A 16915-nucleotide genomic window follows, 5' to 3' on the forward strand; every position below is an offset into this window, starting at 1 on the left:
CTCTAAATAGATTTATCTCCTAGCCAATCAGCAGCGTCCCTGCACACTAGGCTAACCAATGAGCGGGATCTGTGCGCTCGGGACGGGAGAGATGGAGCAAGTCAACGGTAGTCCACCTGCTCAGAGCGCGAGGGACGGGTAACATCTTTTTCTCCTTTGTTTTTTTCTCCAATTTTGAGCGCGGGAATCACACTTTAGTAGCGAGGATGGAATGCCACAACGACATATTTAAACGCCAAGTATCTCCCTACTGTCTCTCGCGCCGCGCGTCCGTTATTTCGCCGGTGAAAGTGGCGATTAACGTTACACTCGGTTACTAACTGTACCGCCGGTATGGCCCGGACCGGCTACGGGAACCTCTACTGCCGCCGGAACAGCAAACTGGACTCTTTCCTGAAGAGGAACACCGACCGGGCCGTGTACGAACGGATTCGAGCCTACGAACCGTGCGTTGTGATATCGGACACCGTCAACAAGGTGTACATGCACGTGGTGCTGAGCGACGAGTGTGTGTACCTGACCGAGTACCCGCCGCGCACGCTCACCGCAGCCGTTAATCTCAGCCGCGTGCGGGACATCGAGCTGGTGAGTCGATGTCAAGAGTGAGATTCTGTGAACTGATGCTGTCACTCTCACTTTCTCTCTCTCTCTCTCTCTCTCTCTCTCTCTCTCTCTCTCTCTCTCTCTCTCTCTCCCCCCGTCTTTCTTCCTCCCGCTCCCTCTCTGTATACACTTTCACTTTACAATTCAGTCAGCTTTATTGGCATGAATGTTACATGAACAGTATTTCCAGAGCAAATAACTTGTACAACAGTGTGTATGTGTTTGTGTGTGTGTGTGTGTGTGTGTGTGTGTGTGTGTGTGTGTGTCTTCAAAACAGACTCAGCAGCAAGGAATTATAGCAATTATAGCATCAATTTTTCTTTCCATCCATGTGGCTAGCATCTCCATACCATTGCCATACAGTAGACACATAGATACAGAGCACTATAACATAAAACACAAGCAAAATATGTATTCTGCTAAATCAAGGCATCTAATTTATAAATAAGATACCTATCACATATTGATCTACTGGACTTTAGGTGCCGTGTAACATTGGCAGTGACATAAAACACAAGTGAAAGATTTATACTAAGGCACCAATCTACTTAACACTGACAGCAGGTTGGCAAGCTGCCTAGTAGACAGCTGTGTGTGTGTGTGTGTGTGTGTGTGTGTGTGTGTGTGTGTGTGTGTATACATACGCAATCTTACATTAATAGAGCTCAGGAAACATGGAAGTGTATATCAAATCCACCTAACAAGATCATTTTCTCCTGCCAAATCATTGCGGAAACACTTTATTTCCACAACCCTTCTAGAGAGAGTGACCCACTAGGCTAAAAGTGGATGAAGAATAAGTATTTAATAAGTTTGCGTAACACAAGACACAAACAAAATGCATCTCCTGCCAAATCAAGACATTTCTTTACTTTAGCCTCAGGTTCACCTAATATGTAGTATCCAGGTAAGCCCATGGCATGTAGCGCTGTTGTGCGTAGCACAGATACTAGTCCTCTATCATGTTACATCACATAGGTCAGAGGTCACAGGTTTTTCCTCTTCCTTACAGAGTTAATCCTGCATCACAGCATCTGATTACTGCCTGGCACTGTGTTGATCCTACCTGGGCTCTGCTTCATTCCACAGAGCTCAGTGCCACCGCTCTGACCTTGTGTTTCTGTCTAATCAGTTTTCACATGGAGAATGGATGCAAAAAATTCCATTCATTATAGTTTCATCTCATCTTAAACTCCATAAACACGGGGCGACACCAGTCATCACTCCAAACACACAGTCACACGCACATTGCAGAATTGCATTCAACTCCCAATCTGTCTGTTCCTATGCAGATCAATGACCTCCCAGATTTCCTCAGTGGGAAGGACAGGGAACACTCCCAGCACATACGAATCATCTACGCTGCCGCAAAGCCTGCTGCGAAGGGAGATGATTGGCAGGGGAGGGACAAGAAAGAAGGACTTCCTCCTGCAGCCCCGCCCTCTCACAGAAACCACCACCTGACAGTACCACCCACCTTAGAAGGTAAAGACTGAGATTATGTGTGTGTATGCGTGTGTTTTTGTGTGTGTGTGTGTCCTTTTTCCTCCATTTTTTATTTACACCTTTTTTTTTTTTTTTACCAGAGGTCATTTGTCTGTTGCTAGGTTACAAACCCCCTATTCAATAAAATACCTTGTAAAAGGTGTGTGTGTGTGTGTGAGAGAGAGAGCGCAGTAATGAGTGAAAAAGTCTTTTTGTGTCAGTCTCATCACCTCCTGGCTAGCCACATTGACCGTATTCACACGGCTGCTATTTTGAACACTCAGGGTGGGAAACTCTATATGGAAGATGTACAAAGATGTACAAAGTACAGACATTTATCATGTCACACATTAGAAACAAATGGATGTCAGTTCAGGGTTCAGTGCCTTGCTCAAAGGCACTTTGATGATAACTGTTGAAGGAGGGCAGAGTGTTACTTATTCACTTTCCTCAACCACATTTTCCCAGCTGGTCCTGGGATTTGAACTAGGGACCCTCTGGTCACACAACACACACACACACACACACACACACACACACACAGATTCCTCTACATGGTGACAGGTGTGTACAGTTCCCACCAAAAGCTATTGACAGGAGACATGGACACTGCAGTGAAGTACATGACAAGGTTATGATTATAATTAAGATGGGGTTTAGGTTAGGGCAAGGGAATAAATGTAGTCAGTGACGATCCTTGCAAGTATGGTTAAAAAAAATGTGTGTGTGTGTGTGTTTAGTCAATTTCTCTCCATCTCCTCTTTACTTTTTATTTCATCCACTTAGGTTAATCTAATTTTTTCTATCTTTCTATCCTTCTCTCTCTGTCCAGGGGTCGGTTCACTGTTTTCAGAGAACAATTGGAGGATATCTCCTGAACCTCCACAAAGGTGAGTGTTACACACACACACACACACACACACACACAGAGTCTATAAGTCCATACACTCAAAGCCTGCCTTTCTAACATTAAGCCTGTCGTGTTAAACCAAAGCAGCTTAAAACCCTTCTGACTGATGTCTCTGATTCTATTAGGGAAGTTAGAGGTCAGAACAGGTTATACACACTTACACACACACGCACCAAAAGGATGCCAGTCTGAACAACAGTCTTAGTTACTTCACGTTAGGTTGGTATTGATTGCCCCACTTTTTACTGCAAGCACTGTAAATATGAGACTGAACTATTGCTGTTTTTCCTCCATCCCAAAGTTAAATTATTGGGAAATGTATCATTATATCATCCTTTTTCATCTATCAGAAGGTGTAGGGAATGATCTGGCAAAAAGAGAATATTCCCGTCCAGTTCTATCTTACAGCGGTTCTGAAAGAAATAGGCTGCAATGTCTGCAGGAGTACTAGTAGATACAGGATTGATGCATAGTACAGGTCTTTTTGATTTCCAGATTTATGTTAAGGAAGCACTATCCACAGATCCTTTCTGCCCAGCACTGTTCATTCATTCATACATTTATTCATTCAGGCCTTATCTCTGTGTGCCAGATAGGCCAATATGATGCCATTAAACACAATGAAACTGGTTTCATTGGGAGGCTATGTCAGACACCCATAGCTTCCTCCACGCTCCATTATGTCTACATGACAGCTTTTCTATTGCAGGGAAGTAGTTTTGTATCCATTTGGTAATAACATTAGCCTGGTCTGAGCTGATAAAAACACAGTGTTTCTAACAAGGTGGGTTGTGTTGTAGTAAGCGACAACCTGCAAAAGTGGTGAGTTTCTCTTTTTTGTCATCTGTGTTGCTACGTGCTCGTTGTTGTGTTTTTTTTTTTTTAATTTCGTCTCCATTTTTGGTGCTCAGCACTCATTGCTGTGATGTTTCTGCTCTGCACTTCCGAAAGATCACCTGTCAATCAAACAGCGTGTCCAGTACTGTGACGTCTTTTTCCTTGGATTTTCTGTTGATGCAGTTTGAGTTTCTGTAGGTGGTTTCTATAACTACATCTAGACACATAGCCCATGTAACCTGGCCCTTATCTAGATACAGATATACAGTATGAGGGAAATAAACACTGGTCACTGATCATAAATAATATCTTTACTATCACGCCTTGATGCTCATTATACTGTATAGCTCTCTTTCGTCATAAATTCTAACATGTTAACGCTATCGGTCTATCCATCTCTTACACACACACAAACTCCTAACCCTCCAGACTGCTTTCTGTTGTAAAGGTTTTATAGAGAGTAGAGTTTGTCTGTCTCCGTGACTCCCATAGACAGAGAATGTCTAGGGCAGACTTTGGACAGACAGTAGAAGAATGCATTTTAAACACATAAAGCTGCAGCATGTAGGGTATTTGGAAGTTTGAAATGCCAAAAAACTTTCCTAATAATGCTTTAGTACTGAATAAATGTAGTGATCAATGAGTACAATCCCTGGGTCGATGTTCTACGTTAAAAAGGAGCTGGTCCTTGGTTACAGTACAAACAACCGTATGTGATGAGCTTTGAAATCAGTTCCAAGTCTTTGCAAATGATTATTATGTAAGTTACTTTTCTACCCAAAACATAGTAGCTTTAAGAACATAACATCTGGCAAGAAAAAACCAAGTGCATCTCGACTAGTCATTGATGAGATAAAACAACAAAGGAAGGCACACACATGTAGTTGTGGGTGCTTGGCAAACACCAACGCAATCATCCCAAGTGCCAGGATGAAAACCACAGCGAGGCTGTCATGCTGCATTCACATCAATCGTTTGATTGACTTGTTGGTTAAAAATAACCCTACACTTGACTACAGATATTTCCTTGTTGGTGAGGTCAGAATTCAGGAAGTTGGAGAAATGGTAAAGGATGGAAAAGGTCCGTTGCAACAGTATTTTCTAGTAGTATTTGTGGCTTGAATGCTGAGATGAACAGTATTTTCTAGTAGTATTTACCAGTGAAAGTTGAGGTGAACAGTGTTGTGAATGTGAATGCAGCATCAGTCTGCCTGGCTGTTGGGGTTGATACTCTAGGTATTTGGGCTGGACTGAACCTCTTCAGTGTCTCAGGTAGCTCATGACTTATTTAATCAACAGACAGGAGGAAGTTTCAGATTACGGGCTGCTCATTGAACACAATTGGTATTTTCCTGCAATGCCCTGCTTCACATTCATACAGTTGTACACATTTAAGATGTGAGATGTCACATTTTTCCAGGACACTGACAATATATTTTGCTTGTAACCAGAAATATATTTTACTCTTCATTCTAATTTAGAAATTAAGGATTCTTTCTTCATTCTTTTTTCAACAAATTAACTCATTTGTGCGTGGCTGATGGTAATTGTTGATATGTTATGTGATGAGAGAGCCAGCCCTATGTAGCGTGTTAGTGAGGCTGAATATACTATAGTGTGAGGCAGACTAACTTAACCGGTGTTATGCTCATTGCTCATTGTTCATTGCTTGTCAAAAATATGCAGCTATACTGAGCATACTCTCTCTGAATATTTACGGTAGACTCACCTGTGAGCCACTGAAATAAATAGAAACACACTATATGATCAGTGAGCTGATCCCCTCACCTCACCATATATCATACACACATTCAGAGATGGTATGACAAAGTAAGCAGGTCCGTCTCCTGTTGTTAAATTGGTAGAATCTACTGGGATTAGATTTGTTAATTTCCGCTGTGTTGTATGTTAAAATACCTCTCCTGTGTGTGTGTGTGTGTGTGTGTGTGTGCATGTTTTGAGTACGAAGAGACAAGAGGAAGTGGGAGCGGATGGTTGTCGTCATTGGATGGTTGCTAGGGTACAAAAATGCAAAAAAGGCCATCAAATAATTTATTGTTTTGTGTGTGCGTGTATGTATGTATGTATGTATGTATGTATGTATGTGTGTGTGTTGTGTCTTGCTGCTCAAGTGTAGTTCACTCCTGGGAGGTCATTAAAACACACACACACACACACTCACACACACACACAAACAGGTAATGGGACACAGAGGGAAAGGTAATGGTCTTTGGAGATATGAAAACAGCTTACAGCCGCCAAGTTATTACATTCAAATTACTGAGCAGCCTGCTGGTTCACTTTGGAAATTGCTGCTACTGTTTTTCCACAAAACATTCAGAAAACACATCATCCTTGGGGAAAAAAGAAATGAGTTTTCAGCAGAGCCGTTCTATAAGAGCTCATTGCTGTGGTGTTTCTGCACTGCACTTCCCAGAGATCACCTGTCAATCAAAAAGTGTGTCCAGTACTGTAACGTCTTTGTCCTTGGATTTTCTGTTGATGAAGTTTGAGTTTCTGTAGGTGGCGCTGTTTTCTTTGTCTGTTCAGCTGTGGTGGCTATCACTGCTCATGCTAACTACCCAGTGCTTCTTCTATTTATTCCAAACAAATTGGTACAAGGTAGAGGCAGCAATGGTAGAAGCCTTGATTCATGCATCCTTCCAAAGCATTGTAGTGGCCATTGCAGCTTTTTTTCCCCCACAAAGAACTGAATAGAAATATTGTTGTACACTAAAGTTAAATCTGTCAGTCATCTTGTTGCTAGATTGAACTTTGCAGCTCCTGATGGCTGAAAGGAAAATGCAGTGTGAAATATCCAAATGACTCCACTAGGGGAAAGAGCAGTAGTATAAATGTAATTCACTATTACATGCAATGTGGCTTCCCAAAGTGCACAATCAGTTTTGTACATAGAAAACACCTTGCAAGTAGGATAGCATTTCTCAGATGTAGTGGAGGGTAGAAAAACTACTCTCCAAGTTATAGATTGTTTGGAACAAAGTTGAGCTCAAAAGTGTGATGATGATTTTGAATTTGAATTGGGTCAGTGTTGTATTTTGGTGGACATCGATTGCCTTAACAAGTCATAATGAGTCATAATGCGTGAGCTCAATATCATGTCTTGGTACTGTATATTTATTGTACATAGAAGCCTCCTTATGTTGTAATAGGACCAGTCAACAGAGTGAACTGCCAGAGAGTACATAAGTTGGACTGCACTTTGGGATTGCACTTTTGTTTCCTCAGTGAATAAATGTGTGACCATAAGCTTATTTAATTAAATATGAAAAGGTGGTAAACTCTATTCCACAAATGATGTGGGGCAAACCTCGAACAACAGTTACAGCAGAATCATAGTACATTACAATGCATGGCATAATGCATTTAATGGGTTTTCCGATGTGATAGATTGTAAGAATAGTGTGTATGTGCTTATAATACACTTGAAATGCACATATGATGCCTCCAAAGACAGTGTTGCACCAAAGACAGTGTTGCACCAAAGACAGTGTTACCAAACTCTCAGATCTAGCTACTAGGGAGGTAGTTTCCATTATTCCATAGGATTTACAGAGAGGATCAGGACACATCAGTGTGTGATGGAAACAACCACTCCTCCTCTTCCTCATCCTCCTGCCAAGCAGTCCTAATGCTTTACAATTTGTTTTTAAGTGACCTGCCTGGTTAAATAAAGGTTAAACAAGAATGTCATCTACTCCTCGCTTTCTTAATCCCTTCCTCCTTGTCTTGTATATTGACACTTGTAGTCAGTAAGTTTCACTGCGATCAATAATGCAGCCTTACTAGGGATCATCTTCTTATTCACTGGATCACTTATGTTTCTGAGAGTTTCTCCCCATCAAAATAAAGGAGCTAGTTGTGTTTTTTTTTTGCCTATTATTTAAGTTCACTATGTACAAAAGACACATTAGATATCAAAGATAAAATGTGCTCCCACATATAGCAATATATTTGAATATCCCCTCTCTCCCACTCAACCTCTCTTTGATATTTTTATTATTTTTCACAATTTCATACTGAATAGATTTCATATATTGATATATTTTCATATCCTAGATATTTTTCATTCATACATTTCTTCTTAAAAATTGTAGTGCTGAAATTGTCGGTTGTGTTGTGTTTAAGTACCCCAAATTTGTGTATTCTTATTTATCCCCCATTTTTCTTTGCTGTATCCTGCTACTGCAGCAACACAATTTCCCCACAGTGGTGAAAGTTTCATCTTATCTTTCTCTCCCCTTTCTCTCTCTCTCTCCCTTCTCTCTCACACCTCTCCAAACCACCCCTCTCTCCTTTATCAGGAACCATACAGTAGGTGGGGAAGTGGAGGTGCACATGTTAAGGCCCGTGCGCTCCGCCTCCTGTCCCGACCCAGAGACTCTGGGCCTCCTGCGCCTCCCTCGGCCTCGTGGCCATCCTCCCTCCCCAACACCCTCCCTCCACTCCTTTGTGTCCCCCCTTGCCTCTCCCTCCTCCCCTCTGTCGCCCTTGGAACGAAGCCCGAAGATCCACGAGGCTGGCCAGGTATGGATGGATGGATGGATGGCAACTGACATCAAGGCAATTTAAAGAGTGATCTCGGTTTGTTTCAGCCAGTTAGCCAGCACATTAGGGGCTTATTCATAAAACCCAAAGTGCTGTTGGCTGCCAAACTATCATTTTTACAAAAGTGAATCAAACAAATTGCCAGTGAGTTTTTTGAATAACCCCTCATGTCTTTTCCCAAACAATTCTGCATTATGTGCCTCTACCTCTTCTCTTCTCTGGAATAGCTGGTATGAGCACCACTGAACTTGTACACGCACCTGGATAATCACTGTGGCCATTAAATATATTATGCTTAATTAACATGTTGATCTTCATTGGCTGTTGCTGAGAATAAGGCAGTGGTAATGTGGCTGTGATTACAGTGTAAGAGCCACAGATTTTGGTGGCGAAATGCTGTTTAAGTTGTATGAATAAGCATGTGTGAGCAACTGCAAAACAAGTCTATACATTTGGTTTAATTCGTTTGGGGATACATAATGGAACGATGATCACAACCCTGATGTGATGTTCCAGGTATACAGGAGGAGAGGCTCAGTGCTGGCTCGCCTGTTGAGGAGAGAGAGGGTGAACAGCAGAGAGAGGGATGGAGAAAAGGATGGAGAGGAGAGAGAGAAAGAGGCGGAGCTGCATCTCTATGCCGTGTCACAGATGTCTCGAATCTACCTGCATCTACAGAGCTCATGGAGCAGTTACATTATTGTGCGTAACATGATTTCTTTCTTTCTTTCTTTCTTTCTCTTTCTTTCTTTCTTTCCTTTTTTCTTTTGCCCATGACTAATAAGTGTGTGTGTGTGTGTGTGTGTGTGTTCAGAGGTCCACTCTGTTGTTAGATCCGCTCTATAGAAGGAGGTGCAGTACTTCGTCCAGCTCCTCCCCCCGCAGTCAACTTCCTGCCATCAGGTACACAAACTCCCTTCACTGAGATCAAAAAGGGCTGCAACATTTTAATAGAATAACAAACATTATTTATGATTTGTGTGTGTGTGTGTAGCTGGGAGCGGACAGCCCATCTGTTTCGTCAGCTGAGTGCTGAGCTCCTGCAGGAGGGACTCAACCTGGAGAGCCTCTATCTGTTACTACAGGAACTAAGAACTGCTGCCCTCCGCAATATAACACTACGAAAACTATTCTGGAGGGTGAGATATTCATTTTAAAGTGCACACACACACACACACACACACACACACACAGAAAACCAGCCTTGTTCTCAGTTTGACCAGCACGCATTTTTGAGTTTAATCAATGAGTTATGAAAGGGTTGCATAAACCGAAGGGTATTAGAATTTTCTCAATCCATAGAGGAGCATGTAATCCTTCAATTGAAGTTACAGGTGCTACGTTTAGCATTTTAAAACATCAATATCAAATGAAATGTGATAACTTGGTGTAATTACTGTAAAAAAAAATGAGACCACGGGCTACACAATTGGTAGCCTTTATCTCACACCAGTGCTATTGTTAGCTAACATTAAGAACACATTTCTCATCAAACCTGTTGCTTCCTGTTGCAAAGATGATGTTGCTAATGAAAAAACTTAAGCTCCATTTGCACTGCAGGAACAGTGGAACCCTTCCTGTTTTGGGCTGTACAGCAATAGAACCAGAACTGGTCAACTTGGTTAACAATACAACTGAATTTTTTCATGATGTGTTTGTTCCTGAAAGCACACAATGTTATTTTAGCAAAAAGCCAAATAACAAGGCAGTGATTTTAGAATAGTTAAGCGGAGTTGTTAGACCTAAACCCATGGCCTCAAGTGGCATATTGTTTTTATAAAAAGCTGGTTGTAATGAGAATGCAGATGTTCAAGAAATCTTTTATTGTTTAATGAATACAAATGAAACGTCAATATCTGCGAAGTACTTTTCGAAACAGATAAAATCAAGAGTGAAAACAACAAAAGCGAGGTAAGACATAAACCGTAAAAGAGAGGTGTAAGACAATTAATATAATGTCATTACATAAAGTGATTTAATAAAGGATGATACTGCTTTAGCCAGCCTAAGCTCCTCAGGCAGATTGTAGGTAGCCAGCGTCTAGGAGCCCTGACCTTAAAAAAATATAATCTATTGGATATACAGTATCTGGCTCTACACCCATTTTTCCAACTTTCCAAATTTGTATTTTTGTGTGTGTGTTCCAGTCCAGTGAGATGTGTGTGTTCCTGGTTCAGACTCTAGAGGATTCCCTTCACGGCTGTCAGAGCCCCCAAGGAGTCCACACTGCAGATCAACTACTGTAAGCCTCACAGTGTGTGTGTGTGTGTGTATGCGTGTGAAAGTGTGTCTCACCTCTACCCTCCTTAAGCTGCTTTGTTTTTACACAACAGGCTTAGCGCTGTTAGAAAGGCAGGCTTTGAGTGTATAGACCTTGTGTGGGAGTGTGTGTGTGTGTGTGTGTGTGTTAATGTGTTGCCTGTCTATCTATCCTTACCTTTATGCTTTTATACCTGTATGCACTACAAAGTCATGTTTTGTGCAGGTTAAAATGCAGGTTTATGTTTGTTTCATGTCCCCTGCTGGTGTGTTTTAGTGTGTTCTAGTGAGTCCCACTTAACCCTGCTTCTTCTTCTTTATACTTTATTGACTTTCTAAATAAAGATGTCAGGTATCAGTAGAAATTCCCTTGCCGATTTTTTGCCCATTTAAGTTACCTTGATGTTTTGTAATTTAAAGCCTAGGAGCACTAGAGACATCCGAATGTGGAAGGAGATGCAGTGAGAAATGATACTGCATTTCAAAGCTATCTTTAAATTCAAGTCCTCACGGCGACACTACGCACACTGTGTGTGTGTGTGTGTGTGTGTGTGTGTGTGCTCGATATATCAGACACAACTGATGGGATTTTGACAAAACTTGGGGGAATGCTTCATATCACCACTATGTTCTGGTATTTCCATAATTGCATTCCATAATTCCACTGGGTGCTACTATTATAGGTCAAAATGAAAAGGTTTAATAACCAGTTATGCAAGTACATTTGTCAGGGTTCAGTCCACTGAGTGACGGCTTCTCTTCAGTCCTTCTAGTTCCACACCATAAACAACCACAAGGTGACACATTTACTGCTCTGCCCAGAGGGGGGCTGCACTGCATCATTGGTGGGGTGGTAGGGAGTGACATGTTAACTGTTGTATTGTCTGATAAAGGCTCTAACCTCAATACCCCACTCCCCCCACCCCAGACTGAGCACTCTGACCGCCCAGACCTTGGCTGTCATGTTCAGAGAGACGGAGGTGGAACCGGCCAGACTCAGCCTGCTGACTGCAAAAAAGTAAACAACTCACCTTTCCTCTGTCTGTCTGCCTGTCCATCCACTTGAATCCTGGACTGCCTGCTTGTCTGTCTGTCTACTTGTGTTGTACTTCCTGTATTTCCTATCCTTACATATAATAAACCTGTAGGCTAGCCACTGTTTGGTTACTTGGTTAGTTGGAGGTACTATGTCACAAGATCATTTATGCTGTAAATCAAGTCAGAATTGGTACAAGCTCTGAGTAGCTTCCCTTTTCTTTATGAGGGTAAAGATTCAGATGAAACGGCTCCTGACCTTTGTCCCGTCATCTCTCAGCCATTTTTCCCATCTCTCTCCAATGTATAAAACCCAACAAAGCAGGAATCCCAGTGAAAATAATTTAAAAAATGCCAAGAAATGCTTAAAAGTGCTTTTCTCCCTGCAGAGGGGCCCTGACAGCCAGAATGCTGCTAGCCTTGGTGTGTGATCCAGAGCTACAAACACACAACCAGGGAACTCCTGTTGACTCTGAGGTTGGTGGATCTCTACTAACAATTGTTATTGGTTTTTAAATGTTGTATTCTCTGTTTTTATCAATTCATCATGTTTGTTGTGTCTCTCTGTCTCAGCTTCAGGCCTTACTTGCTGAGTACCTGGATGCTGCCTGCTCCCTGCTCTTTGAGCTCGTGGTTTTAGGCCAGGAGGTGAGTACTGAAACACCCTGATAGAAATAGCTTGTATCACAGCTAGTCCTGCTGGAGAGAGAGAGGGTAATAAGGGTAATAAATGGCCGTGTTGTGTCACTACTATCCATTGTAGTAGTTCTCCCATCATGCTTCATGCTTGCTGTATTCGTACACACATATTGTCAATCTAAACATTTTTCCTAAAACCTATTAATACTGTGAACGATGCATTTAAGAATTTGTGTTAGCAAGAGTGTAACTCCCCTCACATACACACACACACAGGAATGTTAACTTTCTTTTGTATGTAATGCCCATCATGCCTACATTTTCACTCAAAGTTGGCTTTGTCACAAAACACGCGGAAGGAACAGTAACTTTCTGTTGTGTATAAATTTAAATAATAAAAAAGATATTTGTAACATCTGATTGGCAATTAAAGGAGTAAATAAAATAAAAAATAAAAACGGTGAACAAAATGCAATTGCCTTCTTTTATTTTAACTACACCTCAAAATGACAAAAAAGGAATGAACTTCTAAAAACACAATCCAGATTTGAATTTAGTTACTGCAACTGTAAAATTAAGTTAAACTGGTAGACTAGCAGTTTAATTAGTTTAATTAATCAATTAATTAGTTTAATTGTAGTGAAACTACTCCTCAGCACTGTATTTCAGACTAGTAGGTATTGTGATTATTGTTGTTTTTCTGGCGTGTAAGTATTATAATGAATGTGATGTTTCTGTTCCGTTGTTAGAGTGATAAATGTGATGTTCCAGACAATTTGTCCGAACTGTATCGGCAGACCTTTAACCTAACAGGTTGTTGTAATGCTTTGTGTGCGCTTCAGGCCAGCAGGTGTTCCTCTGTGGAGAACTTCCTGACTGTTGGCTGGATCCTCAGAGTCCTGCAGCCTCATCCTCACCTGGTAAAATTCCTCACCATCACTTTCTGCTCAGTTCAGTTCACTTCACTACAGAGACACTATACAGAATAGTTAGAAACAGCCAGGGGGAATTTTCACCTAACATACATGGTTAATGCATACAAGTTCAGCAGTCAAACTCTTTTTCAGATCTCAGCAAGTTGTGTTCCATACTTGCTGCTTCTTAAATGCCCTTGTAGGTCTGCCCACAATTATACATAATTTGCTCAAACACACAGCCACTATCACATGAGCAACTTCCATTTTTGTTCAAATGAGTTCAAACCTGCAGTAATGAAAACATACAACTCCCACAATCGTCTTCTTGACTTTCAAAAAACCTATACATTTTCGCCACCAATGTGCTGCAGGACTGAACAGAATCTGGACTCATTTTCTTTCTTTTGTCTTCCCTGCTGTCTTTTTGTTTATAACAGTTTGTCTTTCTCCCATAATCTAATGAACCAGGCTCTAACCCAAATCTGGCCTCTGTCTCTCTAGTTGTCCTTCATTGGCTACCAGGCCCAGCAGGTAGTGCTGGTTCTGTCAGACGTCCAGCGGTCGGCTCTGAGTCCGCTCCAGTCTGTTCTGCTGTTCCAGCGCTGTCGCCTCCTGCTGGCCTGCCTGCAGTACAGCCATCAGCTGGGACAGCACCTACGGTCCCACTACAGAGAGGAGTTCAGGTGTGTTGTTGTTGGTTTGTTTGGTAGAGATGTGAGTGATTGTAAGTGGATTTCGGCCAATATGGTATAGCAGGTAAGTAATCAGTAATAGAAAGATCAATGTGTAGCAACAAGCTTGTTGCAAACCTCAAGCGGTGGTAGGAGACGAGCCTACATGAGGATGCAAGCATGCATCCTGATAGAGGTCATTCTACTGTTGAGAGTAATGAGTAATGAGAGTAACTATGTGAAGCAACAGCCTGTTGCTGACCTCGGCGAAGACGCAAGTCAGACTTACAGAGAAGGGATACAAGCATGCATCCTATAAGAGGTCATTCTACATTACAAGTTAAGGTTGATCCAGTTGATCCAATTTCCTTTGGATTTAGCTATTTAAACCATAAGGTGACATACGCAGCTGCAGTATCTAGACACAAGGGAAATATATATATACACACACACACACACACACACACACACACACACACACACACACACACACACACACACACACATATATATATATATATATATATATATATATATATATACATATATATACATACACACACACATATATATATATATATATACATATATATGTGTACATATATATAACTAGTGAGTCAGTATAAGTTAACCCAGTCAACCACCTTATGCAGCATCTTTTATGTTATATGTAATTTATTCACAACAGCAACATGTATCAATTACTCATGGCTTTTGACCTGAGATAATACCAAGCTTCTGGTTGAATATAAGCAAGAGATTCTTTGTGGAGTGCAATAAATCTCCAAATCACAATTGCTTCTCCCTGCTCTGTAGACCCGTGCCTGGGTCTACTGAGCCGTTGACACTGGCAATGGCGCGGGCAGAAAAAGACCGGTTTCCAGGGCTTGAAGCGGGCATTCATGACAGAGTGAGAGCTGGATATTATGAACGCAGTAATCCGAGTTCGGACTCTGGCTTCTTAGCAGGAGTCAGCCGCCAGTGGCGGTGGGATGAGCTGCGTAAAAGCCATTCTTTCCTTGACAAAGCCTTCTTGAAGGTATCAGTGGACTTTTATTTGCCAGACAGCACCGACATTGGGTTCCTCAGAGGTTCTTCATCTGACAAAAGCAAGACATCTTGAGCACGAGAAATCAGCTCAACCAGTGACAGCAGCGTGTAGCAGGTAGGAGTAAGCAGCATAACCAGTTATAGCAGCAGTGGCATAAAGCTTTACTGAGCAGCAGAGAGCGTGCAGCAGTTAGTGTAGCAAGAATCAGTGTAGAAGGAGGTCATTTAAATAGACCACCTTGTTATGAGAATGGATTGTGATTGGTGTGTGAAGTGATCAGTTGATAGATGACTTCCGTGTCCTGTCTGAACTAATGTGATGCGTCGTAAGTCGAACCCTAGTGTTCATGATAGAATTTTTAAATGGAATCACTCAACATTAGTTTGAAGTTAGTGGTGCCATGTGTTAAGATCAGATGAAACCTTAGTGATTCAAGTGTGGAAATTGGGGTCCGTGAGAATTGGGTTATGGTTAGGGTTAAGAATTGAAGTCACATTTTGGGCAAGTGAAGAACTGTGTAGAAAGTTTTTGCCCACATTTTTCTACATCACTTAAACGGAAATCTTTCATCCTCCGTCCAGGTATTATGTGAAGCTGTCATGTGCCGAGGAGAAGCTGCCGTCTCACTATCCCATCAGCCAACCAGCTCTACGTCTGGTCAAGCAGCTGCTGGCCCTTATCCTGCACAGATGACACACATTTGACATTTTCACCTATTATTACAAACACGATTGAAGGTATCCTGTATCCTGTATCCGACACTCACCATTATAACAACAAACAGGCACAAACGTAGCACAGGACAGGAAGAGTGTGTGCCTTTGTCCGAGTGTGACTCGAGTGTTGCTCTGAATAAATCAATTAACAGAATAATCCTGTCTACAAATACAGTAACCTGTTTAATACGTGGGTAAACCAGGCATCTTAACCAGGTTTCTCATAATCAGAGGTATGAGCTTAACTGGGTTAACTCAGTTATGACGTTTACATGTTTCAACTCAAAACCAGATTACTGGAGTAACTGGGTTAAGAAGGGAATTCTCTGTACATGTAAACATAGCCACTGCTACACTGAAATCAGATCTCATGTCTTCATAAAATGAACTTTTCAGGAATTGAGAGAACGAGTTGAATTGTTTTTTGTATTTGTGTCTTACCCTCCAGAGAGGAGAAAACACTGGATCTTCTTTCCCGTCTTGTGCCCAAGGCCTTGCTCTGTATTCAGGTTTATCATGATGAATTAATGAGTGGGTGGGTTTATTTAGGATATTGTACTGAACACGATGTTTTGATAATATTTTATGGCAAAGGATACTGAATGTCTGTTACATCCATGAATTGTAAGATAGATTGGAACTATTGCACGTCTCACTTCACCACAGGAACCTCTGACTATGCTGGAAGTCTTGTCAGCTGTCATCACATCTCAGAAATAATATGCCCATTCAAATCAATCACTTCCTGAGACAATTCTTGCACCTTTTTACTAGTTGGTGCTAATACGCTGACACATTTGTGCTATGCACTCTCTGGTAAGATTTACATAGGTTAAAACCAATTATAAAGATTGCACTCCTTTTGTCCATGAGGATGAAAACTGTTGTCTCACCAGCATGTTTTGGCTTTATGCCTTCATTAGATATTACATTAGGTACTGGATATTTAATGAATATCACAAATATGCATTACACAAATGCATATACATATGAACATATCAGTTTAGTTTGTTGGATGCTCTTATTCTCCACTTTGCATTGTAGCCAACAATATTTGTCTCCAGTGATTGTAAAAAAAAATGTTTGTGGAACTCATCAAATGTGTCGTAGTATCCTTGATTAAAGATATAGTTGATTCTAAATCATATGTGTTTCTCTTTGTATTAATTCCCAGTTGGAATAGATTAGAGTAGAATGTGGGTGAATGAAAAGAATGGAAAAGA

The 16915-nt window shown here is 41.3% G+C and overlaps 1 protein-coding gene across 1 annotated transcript; it reads left to right on the top strand.

The window, feature by feature from the left end:
- Positions 1-333: 333 nt before the first annotated feature.
- On the top strand, positions 334-15669 carry cunh12orf56 (chromosome unknown C12orf56 homolog). The gene is made up of 14 exons (XM_071514876.1): positions 334-585; positions 1896-2088; positions 2921-2978; positions 8161-8383; positions 8921-9106; positions 9219-9307; positions 9399-9543; positions 10552-10646; positions 11592-11681; positions 12088-12175; positions 12272-12346; positions 13180-13257; positions 13756-13937; positions 15558-15669. The coding sequence occupies exons 1-14, from the start codon at positions 334-336 to the stop codon at positions 15667-15669; spliced, it is 1866 nt and encodes a 621-aa protein (XP_071370977.1).
- The last annotated feature ends 1246 nt before the right edge of the window (positions 15670-16915 follow it).

This window comes from Centroberyx affinis, unplaced genomic scaffold, assembly GCF_046629955.1.
Source record: "Centroberyx affinis isolate AG114_WGS23_722 - 3 ecotype Tasmania unplaced genomic scaffold, CSIRO-AGI_Caff_v1 ptg010258l_1, whole genome shotgun sequence".
Lineage (NCBI taxonomy): Eukaryota > Metazoa > Chordata > Actinopteri > Beryciformes > Berycidae > Centroberyx > Centroberyx affinis.